Source organism: Sprattus sprattus (assembly GCF_963457725.1).
Source record: "Sprattus sprattus genome assembly, chromosome: 2".
NCBI lineage: Eukaryota > Metazoa > Chordata > Actinopteri > Clupeiformes > Clupeidae > Sprattus > Sprattus sprattus.
Window position 1 is genome coordinate 46,755,389 of NC_137921.1, and position 20,665 is coordinate 46,776,053.

The 20,665-nt window shown below is 44.8% G+C and overlaps 1 protein-coding gene across 2 annotated transcripts; it reads right to left on the reverse strand.

Moving 5' to 3' along the window:
• Nucleotides 1-1,725: 1,725 nt before the first annotated feature.
• On the reverse strand, nt 1,726-18,436 carry lmo4b (LIM domain only 4b). Of its 2 annotated transcripts, none has more exons than XM_080860508.1 (5): nt 18,015-18,436; nt 15,384-15,624; nt 9,150-9,246; nt 7,120-7,275; nt 1,726-2,961 (listed from the first exon to the last, which is right to left on the reverse strand). In XM_080860508.1, exons 2-5 carry the CDS (start codon nt 15,617-15,619, stop codon nt 2,953-2,955), a joined length of 498 nt encoding a protein of 165 aa, XP_080716634.1. In that variant the 5' UTR covers nt 15,620-15,624; nt 18,015-18,436; the 3' UTR covers nt 1,726-2,952. The 2 variants fall into 2 exon arrangements, with proteins under 2 accessions (XP_080716634.1, XP_080716633.1); XM_080860507.1 differs by having other exon boundaries at nt 15,378-15,624.
• Nucleotides 18,437-20,665: the final 2,229 nt, after the last annotated feature.

A 20,665-nucleotide genomic window follows, 5' to 3' on the forward strand; every position in this document is an offset into this window, starting at 1 on the left:
TTAAGATCATCTTCGTATCCATTACACATTTCACTGGCAGCCCACTAAGAGATGCAGAGGCTGTTCCAGAAGACAGTGCTCTAATGACCAAGGGAAAACGTGGCTGTCTGTGTGTGTGTGTGAGAGAGACAAAGAGAGCGAAAGAGAGAGAGAAAGAGAGAGGGAACAACTGTGACCACTTGCAGCTGTCTGACAAGGGCCAGGTCACTGCTCATCTCATTGTTGAGTGTAACCGGTCTCAGAGAGTTATGTGCCGTGTTGCCAGTTTCTGTCCGAAGAACCCCTGTCGATGTTCTGCAATCTCTGAACTGGAGACATTCCACGTGGCTTTTACAAGTGTGGAAACGGTCCGGAAGTTTCTGGGGAAACGCTTAGCTTAGAGATCTGTATTTAATAGTGAGGCTTATTTCAATTCCTGATGCAATTTAGGGGAAGGGTTACTCCCACACCTGTTCTGTGGGGATTATTCCAGTGTTATCCCTAACAACGGCACAGAAATGGGGGAAAACGAGCCTAATTTTTTACAGCATATGATAGCATGGGGTAAACCATTAAAACCTTCGCACAGTATTGCCCCTGCACACACACACTAACACACACAGACACACACTCCAACTATTTCCATATGATGGAAAATGGAGGAAGGCTTCTGACAAACACAGACCAGATGGTCATTGTTCAAAATTTTGCTGAAGAAAAACAAACAAAACCACACCTGAAAACAAACCAAAATCAAACCTATACCAACAGAGTTTGACCTTAAGGCCTCTGATGTTACAGGAGGCTTTACCGAATATTTCCCAGAATGCCTGAGCCTTCTTCATCTCCATTACGCCCAGCCATGGCTTTAAAATGGTGATTTGTTCGGCAAATAGTCAATTCACTTTATAGCAAAATGGGAGCCAACCCACCTTTTTCTTCTCAGAGGTAATTGAATCTTCAAAGGACCATTTTCTCCCCATCTGTAACAAGCCCAGGCTGGATGAATTGGAGCCGCACATTTGCAAACGAGGGGAAACAAGGGTGAGGAAGGAGGCATATTTATCCTGCTTCATTTGGGGTCCCAGCATCTGCGTTCATAAGCACTGAATATGTGTAAACATGTCCCCTTTGTATGTATGTGTATGTGAGTGTTGGAAGGCGAGGTGAAAAGTGAAGCCTTCTTCAGAATTTAATGAGATGTATATGTATGTATATATATATGTATACACACACATTAATAACACTCCACCTGAACACAAAACCATCACCGGGTGAGTGGCAACATGGGGTACACGGTGCATGCATGTGTGTGTGTGTGTGGCTAAGAGAAGTGAGGGAGAAGATCTGCGTCTTTGTTGCAAAGTGCTTTCCAGACAGGTAATCTAAGATGTGCGGTGCCTCGACTGAGCACCAAAGAGTACAGGAATCGATGGAGGCAATTAAAAGTGAAAAGGAAGGACGTTTGACGGGACTGGCGCTGTGCCCGCCGCATGAGTTTAATGTCAAAGGCGCAGAGCCCTGTCAAGCTGAGCGGGTCAAGTTCAAGTAAACTTGTCATAATTCCTCTCTGTTGGGTGACAGCCAAATGGAGGACTTCATATTCAATTTTTGTCTAACACACATACACACACACACACACACACACAAACAATGACGTTGGCATCAAGCAAGTGGGGACAACAGTTCCTTTTGTATCTTAATTTTTATTAATTAAATACACCATACTGGAGCAAACGTCTCTGAAAATATCACAAATAGATTTCTCTCTCATTCAGCATTATACGTTGGTGAAAATGTCTACTTTACCAACTATGATCTTCATGTCTGTATGTCTGCATGTTTGTCTGTCTGTCTGTCTGTCTGTCATGTTTGAAGTGGTTTCAGGATCGGAAGGGGGAGGGGTACGGCTAAGTTGTGTGTATTGGGAGCAGAATGTACTGTAGCCACATTGGGACAAAAAACATTTACATGCATACATACATGGTAGTTTTTTTTTTTCTTTTTTTTTTTTTTACAAATACACCAAGAGTGTTCGACTGTTCGTGATTCGATTTTGCACAAAAGAAAAGCCACAGATACTTTTTGTTAAACCCAGTCTTGATTTTTTTTTCATTTTATATCACCCAAAATGAAACACATTCCCTTTTACAACACTTAAAATATAGAAAGAGGGGATACCATGTCATGAAAGAAAAAGGAGGATAGATTAGAAAAATGAAATGATTAAAAGGAAAGGAATATGGTACAGAATGAGTCAGGTTGCCCCACCCCCAACAATTTTCAAAAACGAACCAAACAAGCGATTGCAGATTTGCTGGGGAACAAAAAGAGGAAAACATTTGCTGTAAGTGATTAGCTTCTCTTTTCTGTTTCTTTCCTCACTCTTCTTTTCCGTTTTCCCTCTCTCCTACTGAACCAGAGATGTCCCGTTTTCATCTCAGTCTGGATCTCCATCCATCCCTTGCTTTTCTCTCTCTCTCTCCTTGTGTCGAGTTCCTCTGGCTCTGAGCGCTCTCTTTTGAGTCCAGGTTAATGGAGTCCTCAGAGAGTACTCTCCAGTGCACATTTGCACAGGGCTTCATGTGTGTGTGTGGGAAGGGGTCCACTTGCGATTGGGGGGGGGGGGGGGGGGGGTGCACTGCCGGACTTCACCAAGTGGTTGGTTTCAGGGGTAGTTGACTTGGGAAGCTGTGGCGGGTCTACTGTTGTGTTTGGGTCGCTGCTGAAGCAGTGGAGCTTCGTGGGCCCAGGTCAGGGTGCTTCTGGGGTGAGAGAGATTTGAGGGGACGAGGGGTACACCAGAGACACAGGGCAGGGGGAGCAGCAAATGATCGCATGGGGTCGGGGGATAGCATGGATGGACAGCCGCCGGCCGGTTGGACGGGCGGGGGTTCCGAGACGTCTTGAGCACGAGGGTGAGCAAGGGCTGAAATGAAGGCACACGTCCTGCTTCCTGCTGCAAGCCTCCTTCTAACAAACCTGGGAGAGGGACAGAGGGGAAAAGATTAAAAAAAAGATGTCAGTGGTGTCAATCATAACATTAAAACAATTCAAGCAATTCACCACAGTCAATTCAAAAAAAGTTCTGTCCAACAAGTGACTGGAAGTGGAACACACACAGTAGACCACTGTAGCAAAAACGATCACGTCAGCTTTCATCTACACACCACCTCAGAGCACAAACAGGAAACTGCTACCCCACAGCACTGACAGGACGCTTCGCTTACTGCACCTTGACACGTGCGTCCGCAGACGCTCCACTGCAGCCCTGCCTGCCTGGCTGCTAACGCTGCTGCTCCGTCGCTAATGAGGCGGGGGCGTTGAACGTGGCCACCTCCGCCATGCCATCTCAGAGCCGCGAAACACTATCGCACCCCTGCCAGGCCGCCCCGAGCAGCCTCCCTCCCTCACGTTACATTTATTGATCAGCCAGGCTTCAGGAGCCATCTGCCGCTCTATTTCCTGCACGTTAACTCTAAAGCGCGGCGTGTTAAGTCCTCCTGTCTCTGTCTCTCTGTCTGTTTCGTGTAATTTTAACAACGCTCAAAACACAACCCCCAGGGTGTTGCGTTTCCGTGAAGCAGAAAAATGCTTAGAGAAAGAGAAAGAGACTGAGGGAGAGAGAGCGAGAGAGAAATAGAGGGAAAAGGGAATACAATTATGCTCTTCTCTGGCCCATTGTGCTATGTTTTCACAAGCAGTGAGAACGACTTTTCCTTTTTTTTCTCCTCAACCCCCTTCTTCTCTTCCCCCTTTCTCTCCCTCACTCTCCATTTTCTTTCTTTTGTTTTTAAGATTCTAGGGGGCAATTTACTTTTCCCTCCTTTCCTCAAATTACTAAGCGGGTTTGCAGTCTATTAGTAATTGCAAACCCCCTCCATCTCCTTCCTCTCTCCCCTCCCTCCCTCCCTCCCTCCTTCCACCTCCACACACACTTTCACAGACACACACACTTTCAGGGGGCTAATTAAAATGACGGAGACTGGGAAGGTTCCCCTGGGTGGAGGCTTGGCATGAGAAAGGTAATTTGTCTGTCCTGAACAAAGAGATTAGAGGCCAAGGAGCCAGGAAGCCCCTCTTAATAAATGAGCATCAAATGTCCTGAGCCACAGACACGGACAACACCAATTATGTCACCGTAAAATGGCACATAAGAGAAGGGGGGAGGGGGGGGGGGGGGGGAGAGAAGAGAGAGTGGAAGGGCTGATGGACTCCAGCCTTCATATCCGGTTGAAGTGTGTAAGTGTGAGTGTTTATGTGTGTGTGTGTATGTGTGTGTGTGTTTGCACGTGTGTGTGCTGCCCCTTCTTCCCTACAGTCCTTTCATTTCCTTGCTTGTCTCCGCTGTCCTCGACTTACATCGTTTCATCCTTCCTCACCCTGCTGCTCTAGTCTAAGATCGCCTCTCTCCTCCTCTGCTCTCTCCTCCTCTGCTCTCTCCTCCTCTGCTCTCCCCTCCTCTCCTCTCCCTTCCTCCTTGCGTTATGGTTCACTGTTACTTCGCTGCCTCAACTCTCTAACCCTGACAACCAACCGGAGGGCAGTTCTGATCAACTCATGTCCCGCCTGAATCAGCTCAAGAGCAGAACCAAAAGCCGCCGCACACCAGAGCAGCACAAACAACCAGCACAGACCCAGCGGCCCAGGAGAAAACAACAAGAGTAAATAAACAAATAAAGGAAATAAACAGATTTTTTCCGAGATCACATTTAATAAAACTCCCTCACTGGTTCCCAGCTGGCTTGGGTCGCAGTGTAAGAAGGATGTAGCAGCCCCCCTCCCCAGAATTATTTATTTATTTTTATTTGGGTGTGAAGGAGGGAGGCGTCTGTGCGTATTTAAGAATTCTTTCCTCACTATAATTAAGGCAGCGTGGGCCAATATTCAGATTGCATTTTAGCATTAATAATTCAGCTGTTTTCACTCCAATTGATGTCGGCACATAAATAAACAATGAGGCCTCATATTTACCGCGGCATACGCGGTGTGAGAGAGTCGACGGAGTGAGGGGAAAGAGGGAACAAGAGAGAGAGAGAGAGAGACAGTAAGAGAGAGAAGAGAGAGAGAGAGCAGGGCTTAACCAGACATTTAAAATTAAGCTAGATAATGCAAAAGGCTTTCAATTTGAAACGCGAGGTGCTCTTAGCGCTGATTTGTTAAAGTGACAAGGCCTTAAAAGGCCCTCTGATGGCTTTGAGGGGGGAATAGAGGGGAGGAGGGGGGGGGGGGCTTAATGGAGCTCTTTGCATCCCACTCTCACCACAACCAACACCCCCCCTTCAACAATCCGCCCCCCACCCCTCCATCCTGCCTCCACCACTGCTGCATCACCTACTCAAGGTGAAACACACACACACACGGGCGTCTCGCCTTTCTCCGTCAGCCCTCGGAGTTATCCAGACACTTCCATCATTCGCTCACACTCCTTCCTTCGCTTGGGGCGGACGTGCTGCGAGGCCTCGTTCTTAGGCCCCTGGGCGATCCGATAGCCTAGTTAGCAGACTAAACAATCCATCTGCCACTACCGACATTCCACCCTGAGCTACACATACAGGCTTCTGCATCGCCAGCACTGTCATCTCCTCCTCAGAGCTGCCCCTGTTCTGCTCCAGAAGCAGGGCAGTAAGGTCAGCGCTACTCTGTAGCGGAGAGACATGGCGAAAGAACGGCCAAAGCTAGGGCATGGGGTAAAATCGGCCACCGTGTTGAGACTACGTGGCATATGACAAGCTTAGAATGACGTGTAAAGTAGCCTAAAGCTCATTAAAAACAGCTCTGATCAAGTGCGTTCTCAGGCATTCACGAGGCCAGACATTTAAGCATCCGTCTTGTTATTCTAAAATGCTTCATGAAATAAATGTGATTCCCCCCCCCCCCCCCCCCCTTTTGGCTGGATGAGTGGCAAAACAGCTTTCGCCGGCGCAGGGCAACGGGCCGACTGCCTAACGTCGGAGAGGTCCTAACAACAGGAGCGATGGAAAAATCCATGGGCCACTCAAAATTAAAATTCATCTTTGGTCAATACGGTTTAATATATATTTGCAGAGGGTTATTGCCCTATGGAGCAAATGAGTCAATGTCATCAATACACAATCAGAACGAGTTATGGTGAACTTTTTTTTCTTTTCTCCTGACACAGACAAACACACACACACACACACACACACACACACACACACACACACACACACACACACACACACACACACACACACACACACACACACACACACACACACACACACACACACACACACACACACACCACACACACACCACACACACACACACACACACACACGCACACACATATATAGATTTAGATATATAACCTTTGCAAACCCATGCTTGTAAACATAGGCACACACACAGATACCCTTATGCATGCATACAGACCACCAGACACACACACACACACACAAACACACACACAGCCCTGTTTTCCGGTCCTGTCTCCTGCCCATGCCTGGGCTTGTGTTAGCAGGCCTCTCATTTTTAAGGAGGTTGACATTAATTGATACAAATTAGCTCTCTGGGTGACAGAGCTCCGAGTGGCTCGGCACTTCCGGGCTGTGGCCTGAGGCTTTGTTAAGCAGGACTGATGGGGCTGGACAGGTACAAATAGAGAGAGAAGGAGAGAGCTGCTCCTGCCCTGGCCGCACGCTACGACGCTCACACTCGCTTAGCCTCACAAACATGCAACCCTGACTGGACATCGCCACTCACACTATCTATTTTTTTCATTTGATTACATAATTAATTATTCATTTTAGCTACTAACTGATGTTTTCATGTTAATATTCATGGCTACATGGGCTGACAAAAAAGCTTGACAAAAAAACAAAACAAAAGAACACTCAAAAATTCACAACACACACAGTCGCGACTGTGCCTAATTAGATGGCATGATCATTTCCGAGGAGGTGGAGGAGGAGGTAACAGAGAGTTGGAGGAGAGACAGAGTGGGACAGACAGAGAGTGAACCCACTGCGAGAAACCTGAATACCAGAGACAGCACTAGAGAGGCAGCAGGAAATCGAGAGAGAGAGAGAGAGAGAGAGAGAGAAAGAGAAAGAGAGAGACACAGATACGAAGAGGAGGATGAGAAGGCAGTTGGACTAGAGAGGGGCTGATTACCTTCTGGTCTGGCAGTAGTGGATTCGTCTGCAGTGAACTCAAGTGGCCGTTGATGAGTGCTGTGGGTCTGTCGTGTTCGCAGAACAGGCTGCCGTTTATGTAGTGGAACCGGTCTCCGGGGACGAGCCGATTCCGGCAGGTAGAACACGTGAAACACTGCACAGGGGAGAGAGAACACAAGTCTGTTAGCCACAATGCCCTTCACTGCCTTCTTAACATCACTTAGGTCCAGAGTCGGTTGGCAGACTTCACACGTCACGTATGCAACCATACTGAGTATACTGTAAAACACCCTCAGACGCAATGGAGATGAAATAAAGTCACCATAATCCTTTTATTAATTCCTTTATCCACACCACATGACAAAATTAATAAAACCTTTGAGGTGACTGGAATTGCTTTATAGTCAACCATTTTGCTTTTAATATACTAAATGATTAACTTATTGGTGTAAGCTAAATAGCTCCATGGCTGCAACTCAATAAGGAAGGAGAAGACAATATTCAGTGTATTTATAATGGCTTTGCTGCTGAACCTGCCTGCATCTTAAGGTTGTGCCAAAAAGTTGATTTTGTATTCTCAATGCCAACTTGGATTTATTTGAGTGATGGTTGACTTCCTGCTATGTGGATGTATAGGAGAAGTTAAAGTTTGTTGTCTTGCTGTCAGTTTTGCTCTATTGCGTTATAAACAATGTCCATACAATGCTGTTATATGACAATGGAAATACTCTGAAAAGTGAACTGTTAGATTTTGTGCGTGAATTTAGTTGTCAAAAATCCATACGCGAATATATGCCAAAACAGAGCTTGTTTTTGCTGCAGTGTTGAGTAAGGTATGGTGAGTCATGAAATGTCACGACCAACGTTAGTATCAACCAGCTGGACATGTTGTGGTAACATGTCAATGTTGATTAAGTTGAGTCGATTCCAAAAAAAAAACACACATGCAACAAATGTCTTCCTGGGTATCTGGAGGAGTTTTCACAAAAATACTCAAGGGCATTCATTCTAGTGAATCATTGGCCAGCCCAGATACTCAGTGACTAATACATTAGTAATAATGCAATTATTACAGCAGATGAACTCTATTTACATGTGAATTGATCTACATAAGCTGTTTCCAGGCTCTTAACTTTATAACAGACAAATCCCCAGACGAGGGATTAATAACAGGATTTAAATTAAATGTTCATTTCCTTTCGTCTTCCTTGATTTCCATTTTGATTTTTCTCTTATTCTCTTTTCACTTGTAAAGGCCTAGTTGTGTTGTGTTTTTGGTTTGTTGCTGTTGTTGCTTTGTTCGGTGTTTCTGTGCCTCATCTAATTGTCAGTTATGATGTGCAGTTCTGCATGTGCTGTGCTAGTTTCTAATTGAGGTCTTTGCTGTAATGCTGTAGATTACGCTATGCTTTGCTTTCTCTGTTGCCACTGTGCTGCTCAGCTGTTTTATTTTTTGTCAGAAGACGTGTTTTATCAATTTGATTATCATTAAATCACACGTCCAATCAAAAATGAACTCAGGACAGGTGCTTTAACACACATTTTATATCTGTCTAGGTGATAGACCTATGTCGTAATAGAGTAAGGAGTAAGTGTAGGGTAGCAATGCTAGTATAACACTGACTCATTATTAATAGTTACCTTAGAATTGCAAAACTCAGTAAACCTCTTGTTTTATGAAAGTCTACATTTACATTGTAAGTATTATGGTTCTACGAATATTCAGATGCTGTCCCAATGACCAGTCAATGTGAAAAACTCTGTATTTAAAAACCATAGGAGAGATTTACTAAGTTGTTGTTTCATTAACTTTGGCTAGCCATCTCTGACAACAACTTTGACGTGCCTGTGCCACTTGTGCAGGCAAAAATTCTCCCTGTAACGCTATAAAAGGTATTTCTCTTCAATCATTTCCATCAGAATTCCGTGATTCCGTCTGTGTTTTCCGCATCGCATAATACTACGCTTGCTCTGTTTTGTTTCACCTTATATACTTTAATATCTGAGGATCGTCCGAGGCTGACTCACCTTGAGGTGGTACACGTTGCCCTGTGCCCGCATGACCAGCTCACTCGCTGGGATGGACTGTCCGCACGCACTGCACGCCCCACTGTTCCCGAATAACCTGCAAACACATCAACAGAAACACACAAAGGTTAAGGACCGGCCACAAATGCTTGTCTGAGTGTGTATACAAAATCTATATGAAATACACATACATAATAAGACTATACAGCAAGACAGTGAGTTTGTGGATGAAAATTATTTTTTTTCCACAGCAGTGGTATGTCCTTGGAAAATGTATATTACAAAATGACTAAATCAGATGAGCAAACATGCATAAGTAGCAGGCTGTGCATTTGTGTTTGTATGGGCTCAAAGCCCTCAGAAAGGCTGGCCTTGCTCAAAGAAAACAGCTCAGCCCTCAGCCCGTGGTAACTGATGACGCACACCAGCAGGTAAATGCATGTGCACTTTTTTTTTAACAATAACAGAAAACACCCACCCATCTCAATGCCATTTCTAATAGGAGGGAATTCAAAATTACAATAATACCAGGAAACCCCCCACCCGAACATCCACCATCCAGTGCCCCTGGAGTTGGTCCACAGTGGAACCATGTACTACCTTTGAAACGGACCCTCTCGCATTTTTTTTTGCTACCTAATAATAACCAGGTAACATAAGCAATCAGCAGGTAAGGGGATTTGATTGTACATCTAGGCGGAGACGCCAGGGCTTTTGCCATTAGGGCTCTGGCGAACGCTCTGTCAGGCCCGTGTTTCCAATAGAAGTCTCCAGCTCCCCACTGCTGATATATAATGTGCATGGGGTTAACCTTTTCAATCTTGGTGTCAACACTTTAGATTTGCTTCTGCTCATCTCTTTCGTCCCTAACCTTCTCCCTCTCTCCCCCTCCTCCTCCTCCTCATGGTGCCACTTGATAATGAAAAGCTTGCTCCGGCTTCCCTTCTATCTACCTTCGGAGTCCACAATTTAGATTACTTCATCTCGCCCAAGCAACAAACTGAATGAAATTTCGATTTGAGCAGAAAGTAATTTACTGGGATCTGGGCCCATTTGTCATCATATCTCACCGGGTGTTTGCTCTATCACTGCACTTTTCCTATGCAATCAAATAAGACCACAGCATCTGACATGCTCAGGAAGGAGGGGGAGGGAGAGGGAGAGAGGGAGAGGGAGAGAGAGAGAGGGAGAGAGAGAGAGAGGGAAAAAGGAGAGATATGGGGAATAACTAGCGAGGCTGGTGTGAGTGTGCCTGCACATGAAGACATTTGGCTCCTTAGGCTAATGAGCAATTTGAGGGAGAGAGAGAGAGAGGGAGGGCAAAAAAAGAATGAAATAACAAATGCCACAGAAATGAAGGTTAATTATGTACAACACTGACCTCAAAATTCAACACAGGTTTCATGCTGTTTTTGTAATAATTGTTTCTCTTTTCCTCCCCCCCCCCCCAACATCATTTGCATTCTGTGATTTAGCTCGCTCTCCTTCACTTTCATTAGACCATGAACTGAGACATATGATGAGGACACAACCATCTAAGGGACCCAAAATGCCTGTGTTATCTTAGCTGGACCCATAGTGTTAAACACAACCACCTTAAAGAAAAAACATTCTCTAATCGTTCTCTAAACATACTCAAATTTTAAGAAGGCAGAGTTGAGGGGGGAGCTGTGACAGCATCCCATTTAAAAAAAAACTCTTTACAGGGAGCCGGAGACAAGCGTCGCCGTGGCAATCGATTGGAAAAGCTCAATCAAAACTCAATTTCAAAAGTAATTAGTTGGAGGCCCAGACGACAGCCGTGCTATTCCACTGCTCCGGCTGCAGTGCCAGATGAGGTGGCAAACGTCAAGCCAACACCTCACAGAGATGACGCCGCCACGCCGAGTGGCGTTTTTTTGGCGCACAGAGCTGCCAACTGGCCGGGCGCAAATAGGAAAAGTAGGCGGCGGCACCCTCAGATGAGACCCAGCCAGCGCTTCCCTTACAGGAGGCAGAGAGACCTCAGTACCTCAGCACAAACACCCCCTAATTTAGAAGAGAACATTCTGCATTTCATCTAGAAACTCACCAACACAGTTTTGCACTTTAGTCACGGCTTTCACAGTATTCTTACATAAATAAACAAACTATGCTAACCAAAAGGACTCTGGAGATTAGCTTAGTTAGTAACCATTTTATTTTATCTGGGGAATTCTAAACATGGCAGGTTAATGACTTGACCAGGGGATGGCTTCTGCTGATAGTGTTTGATTTAAAGGCCATCAGGCTCCAGGGCACTCACTCAGGTTCCTATCAGTCTCTCTGGGTTAGGTCTTAAAAAATACCCCTCCTCCACTGAGCCCAGTGCTGGGGAGAGCTGCTGAGATCGGTGTGTGTGTGTGTGTGTGTGTGTGTGTGTGTGTGTGTGTGTGTGTGTGTGTGTGTTTGATGTCATTCAGGCCAAGGAACTTTCAGTGCAATGAGGAAAATGGATTTGCAGATTGCCTTTCTGGCCCCATTTCAAATCAGGTGATTTCAAAGGGGTCGCCACTTGTTTTGTTGTTGTTGCTCTTGTTGTTTTACACCCTTTCTGAAGGCCGGCCATGTCAAAGGATTGTTCCGTTGACTAACAACTACTTGTTTCGTTTCAGTGGCGGGGAGGCAGAGGAGACACTTCTTCTTGTCAGCTCATACAAAGTCTGAAGCAATGTAAGCAAAGTCTCTGCTGCTTGTCTGTGGTAATAACAGCAAGGAGGAATGCAACAAAGTGCAACACGGAGCAACATCCTGCACGGCCATCTGGCATTGGCCCTCCTGTCCGACGGGACCTCTCAGCGCAGGGTGGTGTGTGTTGGAGGGGAGCAGAGTGGTACAACAATGATTCCTGCGACACAGTCCATTAAAAAATGCCTTTCTGCATCAGCAGCCAAAGCACCTTAAAAGCACTAGGCCATATTGATACTTAACTAAGGGCTTTGCATAATGGCAAGGCAGCATTAGGGCTGGGGAGAGAGAGAGGGAGCGAGAGAGAGAGAGGGGGAAAGAGAGATGGAGAGAGGGGAGAAGAGAGCAGGAGGAGAGAAAGAGGGGGTGTGAACAGGAGGGGTTAAGGGCTGGAAAAAACAGCCAAATTACACTTGGTTAATTCAGAGTAACAGATCTGGACCCCGAGTGTACTGAGGGCCTTGAATTAATTCTGTTATGACAAATCAAGATAAACGTTTCTCCTAAATTGCATACGATTTAATTAATTTCGGCGATCCCAATTTTATTCTCCCCCTCCCGTCCTTCCCTGGCCTTAATAGTTCACATGCTCCCATGCTGTCACAGTCTTTGAGTGGGCAGGCTTCAAAGTGATATTAAATAACCCAACTATTAGATTTACCTAGCACACTCTATTGGAAAAGTGCCATTTAATTACCAAGGCCTATTCAATTAAAAGGACAGCATTTTTCTCCTAAATCTCCAAGCTACATGATTGCCAGCTACCTAAATTGTTTCTCCTCTCTCTGTCTCCCTCTCTCCTCTACACTCACGCTCTCGCTCTCTTTCACTCTATTACAGTAACCCCACACATATAATACCACCTCTGGCATATACACAAAATGATCCAAAGCAATCATAGCTTCAGCTCCAACCCCCCTCACTTTAAGGCTAAAGCTCACCAAATCTGTATCATCTACAGGCTCGCAGTGGGCTGGGCCTCTCCTCTGCTTTGCTTTGCTTTGCTTTGCTTGCACACACACACACACGCGCACACACAGAGCACACACACACACACACACACACACACACAAACACAAACCCACAGAGTGAAAGCAGTGGCCCTGTGCGTGATTGATATGTGATGGCTATCATTCCAGGTCATCTGCAGCATCTCCCATTAGGAGTAATGCGATGCATCTTCACTCATATGTCCAAATCAATCCCTCTACCTTTTTTTTAGACCACCCTCCACATCCTCCTTTTGCTTTTTTTCTCTTTTCAACAGACAAAAAAACAACATTGGCTGCATTCATGACAGCATGGAGATATAACACCATTATTTACACAGGGAGGGCAATTTAATAATCCATTACAAAAATAAGAGTGGCTCCTTTAAAGCCTTGGAGGCATCTGGCCTTTGCAATAATCCTCTCTCTCTCTCTCTCTCTCTCTCTCTCTCTCTCTCTCTCGCGCTCTCTCTCATCATCCTTCGTACTCTCCATCTCACTCTCTCTCTCTCTCTCTCCCTATCTCTCCCTCCCTCCCTTCCACTCTGTCTCAAAAGCCAATTTGGTTAATTAAATGTTTTGTTTGCAATGTGGCTCTCATTCATTTCGGACACGTCATTGGGAGCAGAGTGGAGCCAGGGACCAGATCTCATTAGATAAAACCCATCAGGGCTAAAAGAAAATGGAGGGGGACTCTAATTAAAGCTTTTAATTGTGTGGACTCACTGTCAGATGTTTTCCTTTGTGTGTGTGTGTGTGTGTGTGTGTGTGTGTGTGTGTGTGTGTTTCTCTTATCTCTTATACAGATCACAGGCTTGTGCTGAGCTGTGTTTTAGTTCCATTCTTCCAGCAAAGCACACTCATTACAAGTGGAAAGGTGTATGCACTCTCTCTCTGTCTCTCTCTCTCTCTTTCTCCTTCTCTCTCTCTCTTTCTCCTTCCCTCTCTCTCTCACTCTTTTCTCTCTAACCCTCATTTTAATTAGGTTGCAGGCCCCATTACGAGTGAGGTGTCCCTTTGACTTGATCCAGTGCAGATAGGCAAAAAGTGGAAAGGGTGAAGGCGCTCTTAAAAGTTTGGACTTTTCCAGACACCTCTCTTTCTCTCTGTCCTTCCCTCCATCCCTTCCTCTCTCGGCCTATTGACACCCATCCGTCTGAGCTTTGGGCAACCGTTCAGGAGCCTGCTCCTGCCAAAGAGGTCATTCCTCGATGACGAGGAAAGTTCAGTTCACACTGCTGCTCACGCATGCTCTACACTGTTGGCATGCTGGCAATGGACTGCCAAGGTATCTTAAAATATCTGTGTCGCTGCTTCTGACATGAAATAACAACACTTTGACTTCTTAAGCAAATACCAAAGTCAAGACTCAAATCATCACAAATTATGCTATGCTATTAGTTACTGTTCTCCGTAATAAAAAAAAAATTAAATAAATAAACTGTAGTGTGATTATCTTTTAGAAGGCCCATATCTCCCTCAATAAAACTAATGAACAACTGAACAAAGTTTTTTAAAAACATCCCAGAGAGTTAGCAACTGTCACCAAATACCCCCTCAGCCTGGCGCTCCCCTTCGCGAGTGTCCTTCTCGGGGGTAAAGCAGTCGAGCGAGCAGTCAGGCAGTCAGGAGAAGCTATGCCACATTAGCTGAATGAGAGAGCCGTCACCAGGCTCTGCTTAAGTGTCAGACGCACTTACATAAATATTTAAAAGGGTCCTTTTTGCTAATTAAATTGTTTCTTTCAGATACACAAAATATGGCGGACGGGGTGAGCAAGCCCTTTTAAATTCCACCTGAGCTGAAGGTCAGTGCTGCCCGACACCATAGAAGTTTCTATCGTCTTGTAAAATAAACAAAAGAATGAAGGCTAGTCTTTTCACTTTATAATACAAAATAACTAAATACAGAGATGAAAAAAAGCAAAGAGAAGCAAAATCGCAGATGTTCAGCCTTCCCGGGCTGTAAACATGTCGACAGTTTTAACTCTTTTCTCTTTTTCTTTATGAGAGGAGCAGCTTCTTGCTGTTCCCTTTTTAAAAGACATGTCAATGGCAATGGAGTTTTAACATGCGCACTCTCCATTAAAAGTGCATTCCAAACCCAAAATAAGGTCATTAAACCTCCCATAACTTTTCCCCCCTGCATATTCCTCATTCCTTGTGTCAAAAACAGCCGTCACAACAATCACACACTCAGACACCAGATTTTTCCAATGCAGACCCAGCACAGCAACTCCTTCATATCAGATCACTACACTGTCATTACCAAAGAATTAGCTAATGCCAGTTGTCAATGCCCAGGTATGAGCAAATCTTCACAGATATTGCAGCAAGGTTTGCGCAGTGTGTCTAAGAGAATCAAAACAAACATCCTATCAAGCGCATTTGCCCTCTCAGACACACACACCTGCAGTAGTCATTTCTGCAGAGGACTATTTCACTCTTGTTGTGGCACAAGGTGCCAGTCTATAGAACTGAATCAACCACAGAGACAGAACACCCCCCCTACACACACACACAAACAAACGTACACACACCTGATGTAGTCGTTTCTGCAGAGGATCATGCCGCTTTTGGTGTAGCACGAAGTGCCAATCTCGCCCAGCTGGGCCTGGCAGCAGGAGCACTTGAGGCAGCGACTGTGCCAGTAGCTGTCCATGGCGTAGAGCAGAAAGCGGTCAGCGATCTTGCCTCCGCAGCCGGCACAGCGCTTCCACGAGAGGGAGCCTGCTCCCACAGGCGGTGGCTGGGCACTTCCTCCGGGATTCACCATTGTGCCTGCCACACACAAATACACACACAAAGTACATTTATACATGCATCCATGCATACCAGATGCAACCATATGGACAAACAGACGGGTATATGCATACCAACACAATTTTAAACAAACAAGCATGCGCAGACACACACACACACAATAGAGCTGTGGTTAGGGGAATATGTACACAGGCAGGTATTTGACAAAAGTTCAAGCAACAGTCTCTTGTGTTTGTGAGAGGCCATCACACATCCTGTGAAGATCCCTGGCTGCTGTATTAGTTTCCACAGAGCTGACGTTTATTGTGATTAGGCCACGGCGCTAATCAGGTCCCGGGGAGGCCTCAATTATTCAAACAGTCGGTGAATTAAAACATTTAGCAGGGCCTCTGTGAAACCTGCCTGTCACCTCCAATGTCCTCAAGCCTGTGAGGGCAGGAGATCAAAAGCAGAGTAGCGCATGTATTGACTATGTGTAGTCTACAGAAACAATGAGAAAGGCACCCTTTGCTTAGTTGTGTGTAGATTGTTTGTCTGTTTTGTGCTAAGGTTCATGCCCTCACTCTTTCTGAAAGCTAAGCTCAAACATGCAGCGCAAGTCAAACTGGATAAGCCCTTAGAGCCTGTTGCCTCATTTCCACATTTTTTTTTTTTTTTTTTTTTTACATTTTGAAGAGTCTGGTTCATGACGGTTCAAATTGTTACCCACTGACACCACATTCAAAAGTCGTGGAAGCTTCAAACTTGTCTAATTCTGTCAGGCTGCAGATCAGAGATCAAGATAGTATCAAACTGCTTTAGTATATCATAGTATAGTAGTATAGTATCGAACTGCCCTCTGATCAACCTTACATTAAACCTTGCTGTCAGACGTCTGGGCAAACTCCACGACCAAGCCTTTGATTATGTGTAGTAATTTTGGGATGAAGTGAGAGAAGAAAATGACTTGAGTTGACAGCGATTTAGCCCAACTCGTTTGGTGTTGGCGGTTTAAACATCATTGGGCGCTCGAATCTGTCCTTCATCTCTCATCTCATTGCTAAGGTCGGCTCCTGGCTTTCTCGGTGATGAACACCCCCATCCTGATAACACGCAGCCGGTTGAAGAATTTAAGAAGCATAGTCTTTTGTTGAGCTGTCTAAATTATTTTTAAATAGCGCAATACACCTAACTATCAGTTCTGTTTTCACTTGATGGGTGCTGAGGCCGTATATAGTCTACTTGTTATTGCTGGTAATTGAAAAGCCATGAAAGTCATATGGATAGAAAAGCACGCGCACACTAAAGCGGTCCTCTAGTCGCGCAATACGAAAACCCCCCGTTTGAAAACATCCAGGCCCAGACAAACACGTACAGCTCGATCACATGCATGATTGTCCGAAGCAATGTAATTTGGTTACGTTCAGTCAACAACGTAGACTACATGGTTTGCAGGTCACTAATGTAACAACTTCCACCGACACGTCCTCAATGATTTCAACATTGTAACATTCTATGTCTAATCCCCCTCTCTCACCATCATCTGTCATACTGTTGTTATTTGTATGCAATGCACGTATTTCTGTTTCAGTCTTCAACTAATATATGTTAATTTTTAATCTTTTTCCAATTTCGTAGGGCAGGCAGTCTTCATGGCGAGCTAAGCCAAATCTTTGTTGAAAGGTAATTAGAGGAGAGAGGAGAGGAGGGGGAGAAAAGCATTGCACTGAGAGAAGCATTCAGTAACCCCATTAGGGAAGGCTCTTAGGGAGAAGCAATACCTCAGTGCTGATTAAATCTAAGAAGAGATGAATCAAAAAGTCCGCCCCGAAAGTGACTCCTGAGATAAATAAGATCGGACCGTCCTCAAGTTTCATTCCGAGTTGGGTAGAGGGGATTTGAGGAGGGGTGGGGGGAGCTTTTAACTTAAATGGTCTAAGTCAAGTAATTACATGGGCAGACAATTTAGGCATCGAGTTGGAAGCAGCCAGGGAAATACAACCGATCTCAACAGATCCCATTATATAATGATAGGCAAGGCGAAACAAGACATGAAATGTGCAAAAAATCACATCACAATCCTTAACAGTCACGTTAGCAACAATCTTATCTAAGGAAGCTAATCCTAGTGATACATTTAAGATGTCGGTGGTAGTTACTTGTGTAGCGGTGCTCTAGCCAGTGTACATTTTACTCTGATGTTGCATTTTGTCATGCTACATTTTAACAAAGTAGAAACGAGGGAGTTCAGTTCACATAATCGCGCGCTCATTATCTTGTACAGTCCTGAAATGCTGCCAACCAGCAACAAATGTGTAGCTTTCATATGAGCTGTTAAATTCGCATCACATGGGCTGCATTCGAGTTAAAGTAACGTCGGCACTGTTGGAAAGTTCGGAATATTAAACATTAGACTGGTGCACACCCACCTCTTTTGTCCCTTTTAAGTGTAATGATTGGATCTTTCCGTTCACGCCGGGTTATACAAAAATGCAATATGCAACGGTCCCACAGAAGGCTTGGCAGAAGCCTTCAGTTATAGCAGTGGCCCAGCAGTCCGAGAGGAATCGCAGCACTCAAGTCCGTTGGGTAGTGCGTGTCTGTACGCTGTTGAACGGAGGGAAAGGCAAATGGAGCTTTCAGATTATATTTCCACTAGAGACGTCCTGGTTTGCCGTCTGTCTTGTTCTTATAATTCAGCTGCTGCTCTATGAAAAATGATAAAGTTGCGCCGCGAGGTCATTTATCTCCAGGTAGTGTCTCTGCCATACAATTGAGACCAAAACGCGTGTTAATTAATTATGGACGTCTTTCCTCTTGCTCTGCTCCCGTCGGAATGTCTCGTCTGTAGTCGGCCGTCGCTGTACATGTGTCAGTGACAGCAGAAAAATCCTAACTAAACCTTCTCTTGGTCGATGACGTCAATCACTCGGTAGCCAATCCTGGCCCGCTCCATTCAAGCGGAATAACAAATCCAGCCAATCACAAGAATGCGACTTGGACACTTCGGAGTAAAGGAGGAAAAATGCAGTTGAGTGTGCAAGCTTCTCGCAGTTTAAAATGCCGTCCCCCGAGCCTTCAGAACGGCACGCCCTTCCATAGCCTGTGTAAATGTCCTGCATCATAAACTTTACTGAATGTAAGTAACCAATTCACTTCTGCAACGACAAATATTTTGCTATATTCAGTTATCCTTATGACCTTACTGAGTTCCAGTAGCCTCCGTGGTTACATTGTGTAGGCTATTTGCTTTCCCACAGGTGCTGTTCCAACACGCATGTCTTGGGACATAGCTTTCACGAAATATAATGCAAACGCCTTTTAGCGTAGTAGGAAGGTACCATTTCCCTTGTCATGATTATATGTTTTGATTGAGGTGCAATCCTTATTCTTTTTAATTCTACATTTGTATTTTACATTTCGGAATAGACCTCTGTAACCTCAGTCGCTCGCTGAGAATAAACATCCACCCGTGTTGTTATGTTGTCTGACTGCCTTACCGCGACTTAAGGCGGCTGCATGCTACAGCGTTGGGGGTTAACGGTTGCGCAAAATTTACTCGGTGCAGTTCATGCTCCCAAAGGTTGCGCGTGTTGTCATGAGCCTGCCATTTGCCTGGCAGATACAAAGCTGTTTCCCTAACAGAAAGTCTGAAGCTTGAAGTTCTTTTCAAACCTTTGCTTGGGTAGCACTGTTAAACTGAGCAGACATGCATACTACATTTGAGTAATCTCATCACGTAACATTCGTTTTCTAAAAACAATCACATAGTATTGCATGTTTAACTGTGGTAGAAAATACGTTAGCTTAATGCTAACGTATATGGAAAATCCTATAGACACCGCGCTAGGTATTAGCATCAAGTAATTCACGTTAATGTTTTTGTATGAGCCTGACATTTGCTCTGCAGATAGATAACAGGTTCCCTAACAGAAAGTCTGAAGCTTGAAGTTCTTTTCAAACCTTTACTTGGGAAGCACTGTAAAACTGAGTAGACATGCAGAATATTTTAGTAACCTCATCTCGTATCATTCGTTGATAGAATGCAGGCTGCGAGGCTCGCGTAAGGGCTTACGTAAAAAATGACGCAAGTCTAGAAAAAGGGGCCGACGCACGCAAGACGTAAGAAGTCGCGCAAGGGTCGCGCAAGGGGCTTGCGCGGCCTCTTGCGCTTGCGCTTACGCTTACGTAAGGAAGCATGAATCAGCCTTTACTGTTATTGCAAGCTCTAGCATAGTGGCGCCATCCTCTGACCAGTAGTGATAATTGCATTTTTGACTCGCTCAAAGCTTGCAATGGCAACCAACTCCACCAACACCAGTTCATATCAATTATGATTAACAGTGAGAAAGATAACAGTTCATTTGTATTGTTAACTCAGATTGAACTTGATTAGACATACACATGCCAGCTGTCATAGCATCATTTTACGTTACGTAACACAGTGAAAGTCACAGAAGGTGCAAATTACATAGAACAGGCCTGTGTATTATTGACCATATGTTATTGTGCGTTGCTTAAAGGGAATGGTGTGTAACCACTGTTTAGTGTATCACATCTCAGGCTTCGCACAAAGCTCACATTTAAAAATAGTACACAGGTCTTTCAGAAGATCCTCTCCTTTTTATAACTATAGATAACTTGATACAATTTATAATAGAGAGAGAGATAGAGAGACCAGCCAGCTATTAGTTGCATTGAGCAGACTCTCTGTACTAGGCAATTATGGAGTTAACAATCACAGTTTATAGGTAAATGCTTATACTACACAGAAAGAAAGAAATTAAGGATGTGTTTTTTGGGAGATGAGAATGAGCACCTGTGACACACACCTTCTGTGTCACTCTATGCTGTACAAACATGGGACAGCAGCATTCTTTCACTGTCAACCTGCACAATCAGTCACCGTTGTCGTTAACACAGAAAGGTGATCAGTGCAGACAATACTCTTCAGCCATTCTTGACTCATGTCTTCCTAAGACACTGGCCATGCCCCCTTTTACATGTCACAGGGGAATGATTGATGTCGGAGAGATGTCGCTCGTCCTCAGAGAAGACTGAGTGTGGAGCTCTTAAGACA

Excerpts from the sequence above, each read along its gene's own strand:
- lmo4b (XM_080860507.1), bottom strand. The coding sequence starts at position 15,619 with ATGGTGAATCCCGGAGGAAGTGCCCAGCCACCGCCTGTGGGAGCAGGC. Across the intron at positions 9,247-15,377 it reads AACGACTACATCAGGTGTGT|GTTATTCGGGAACAGTGGGG; the intron begins GTACGTTTGTTT and ends ATGTGTTTGCAG. Across the intron at positions 7,276-9,149 it reads GCAACGTGTACCACCTCAAG|TGTTTCACGTGTTCTACCTG; the intron begins GTGAGTCAGCCT and ends TCCCCTGTGCAG.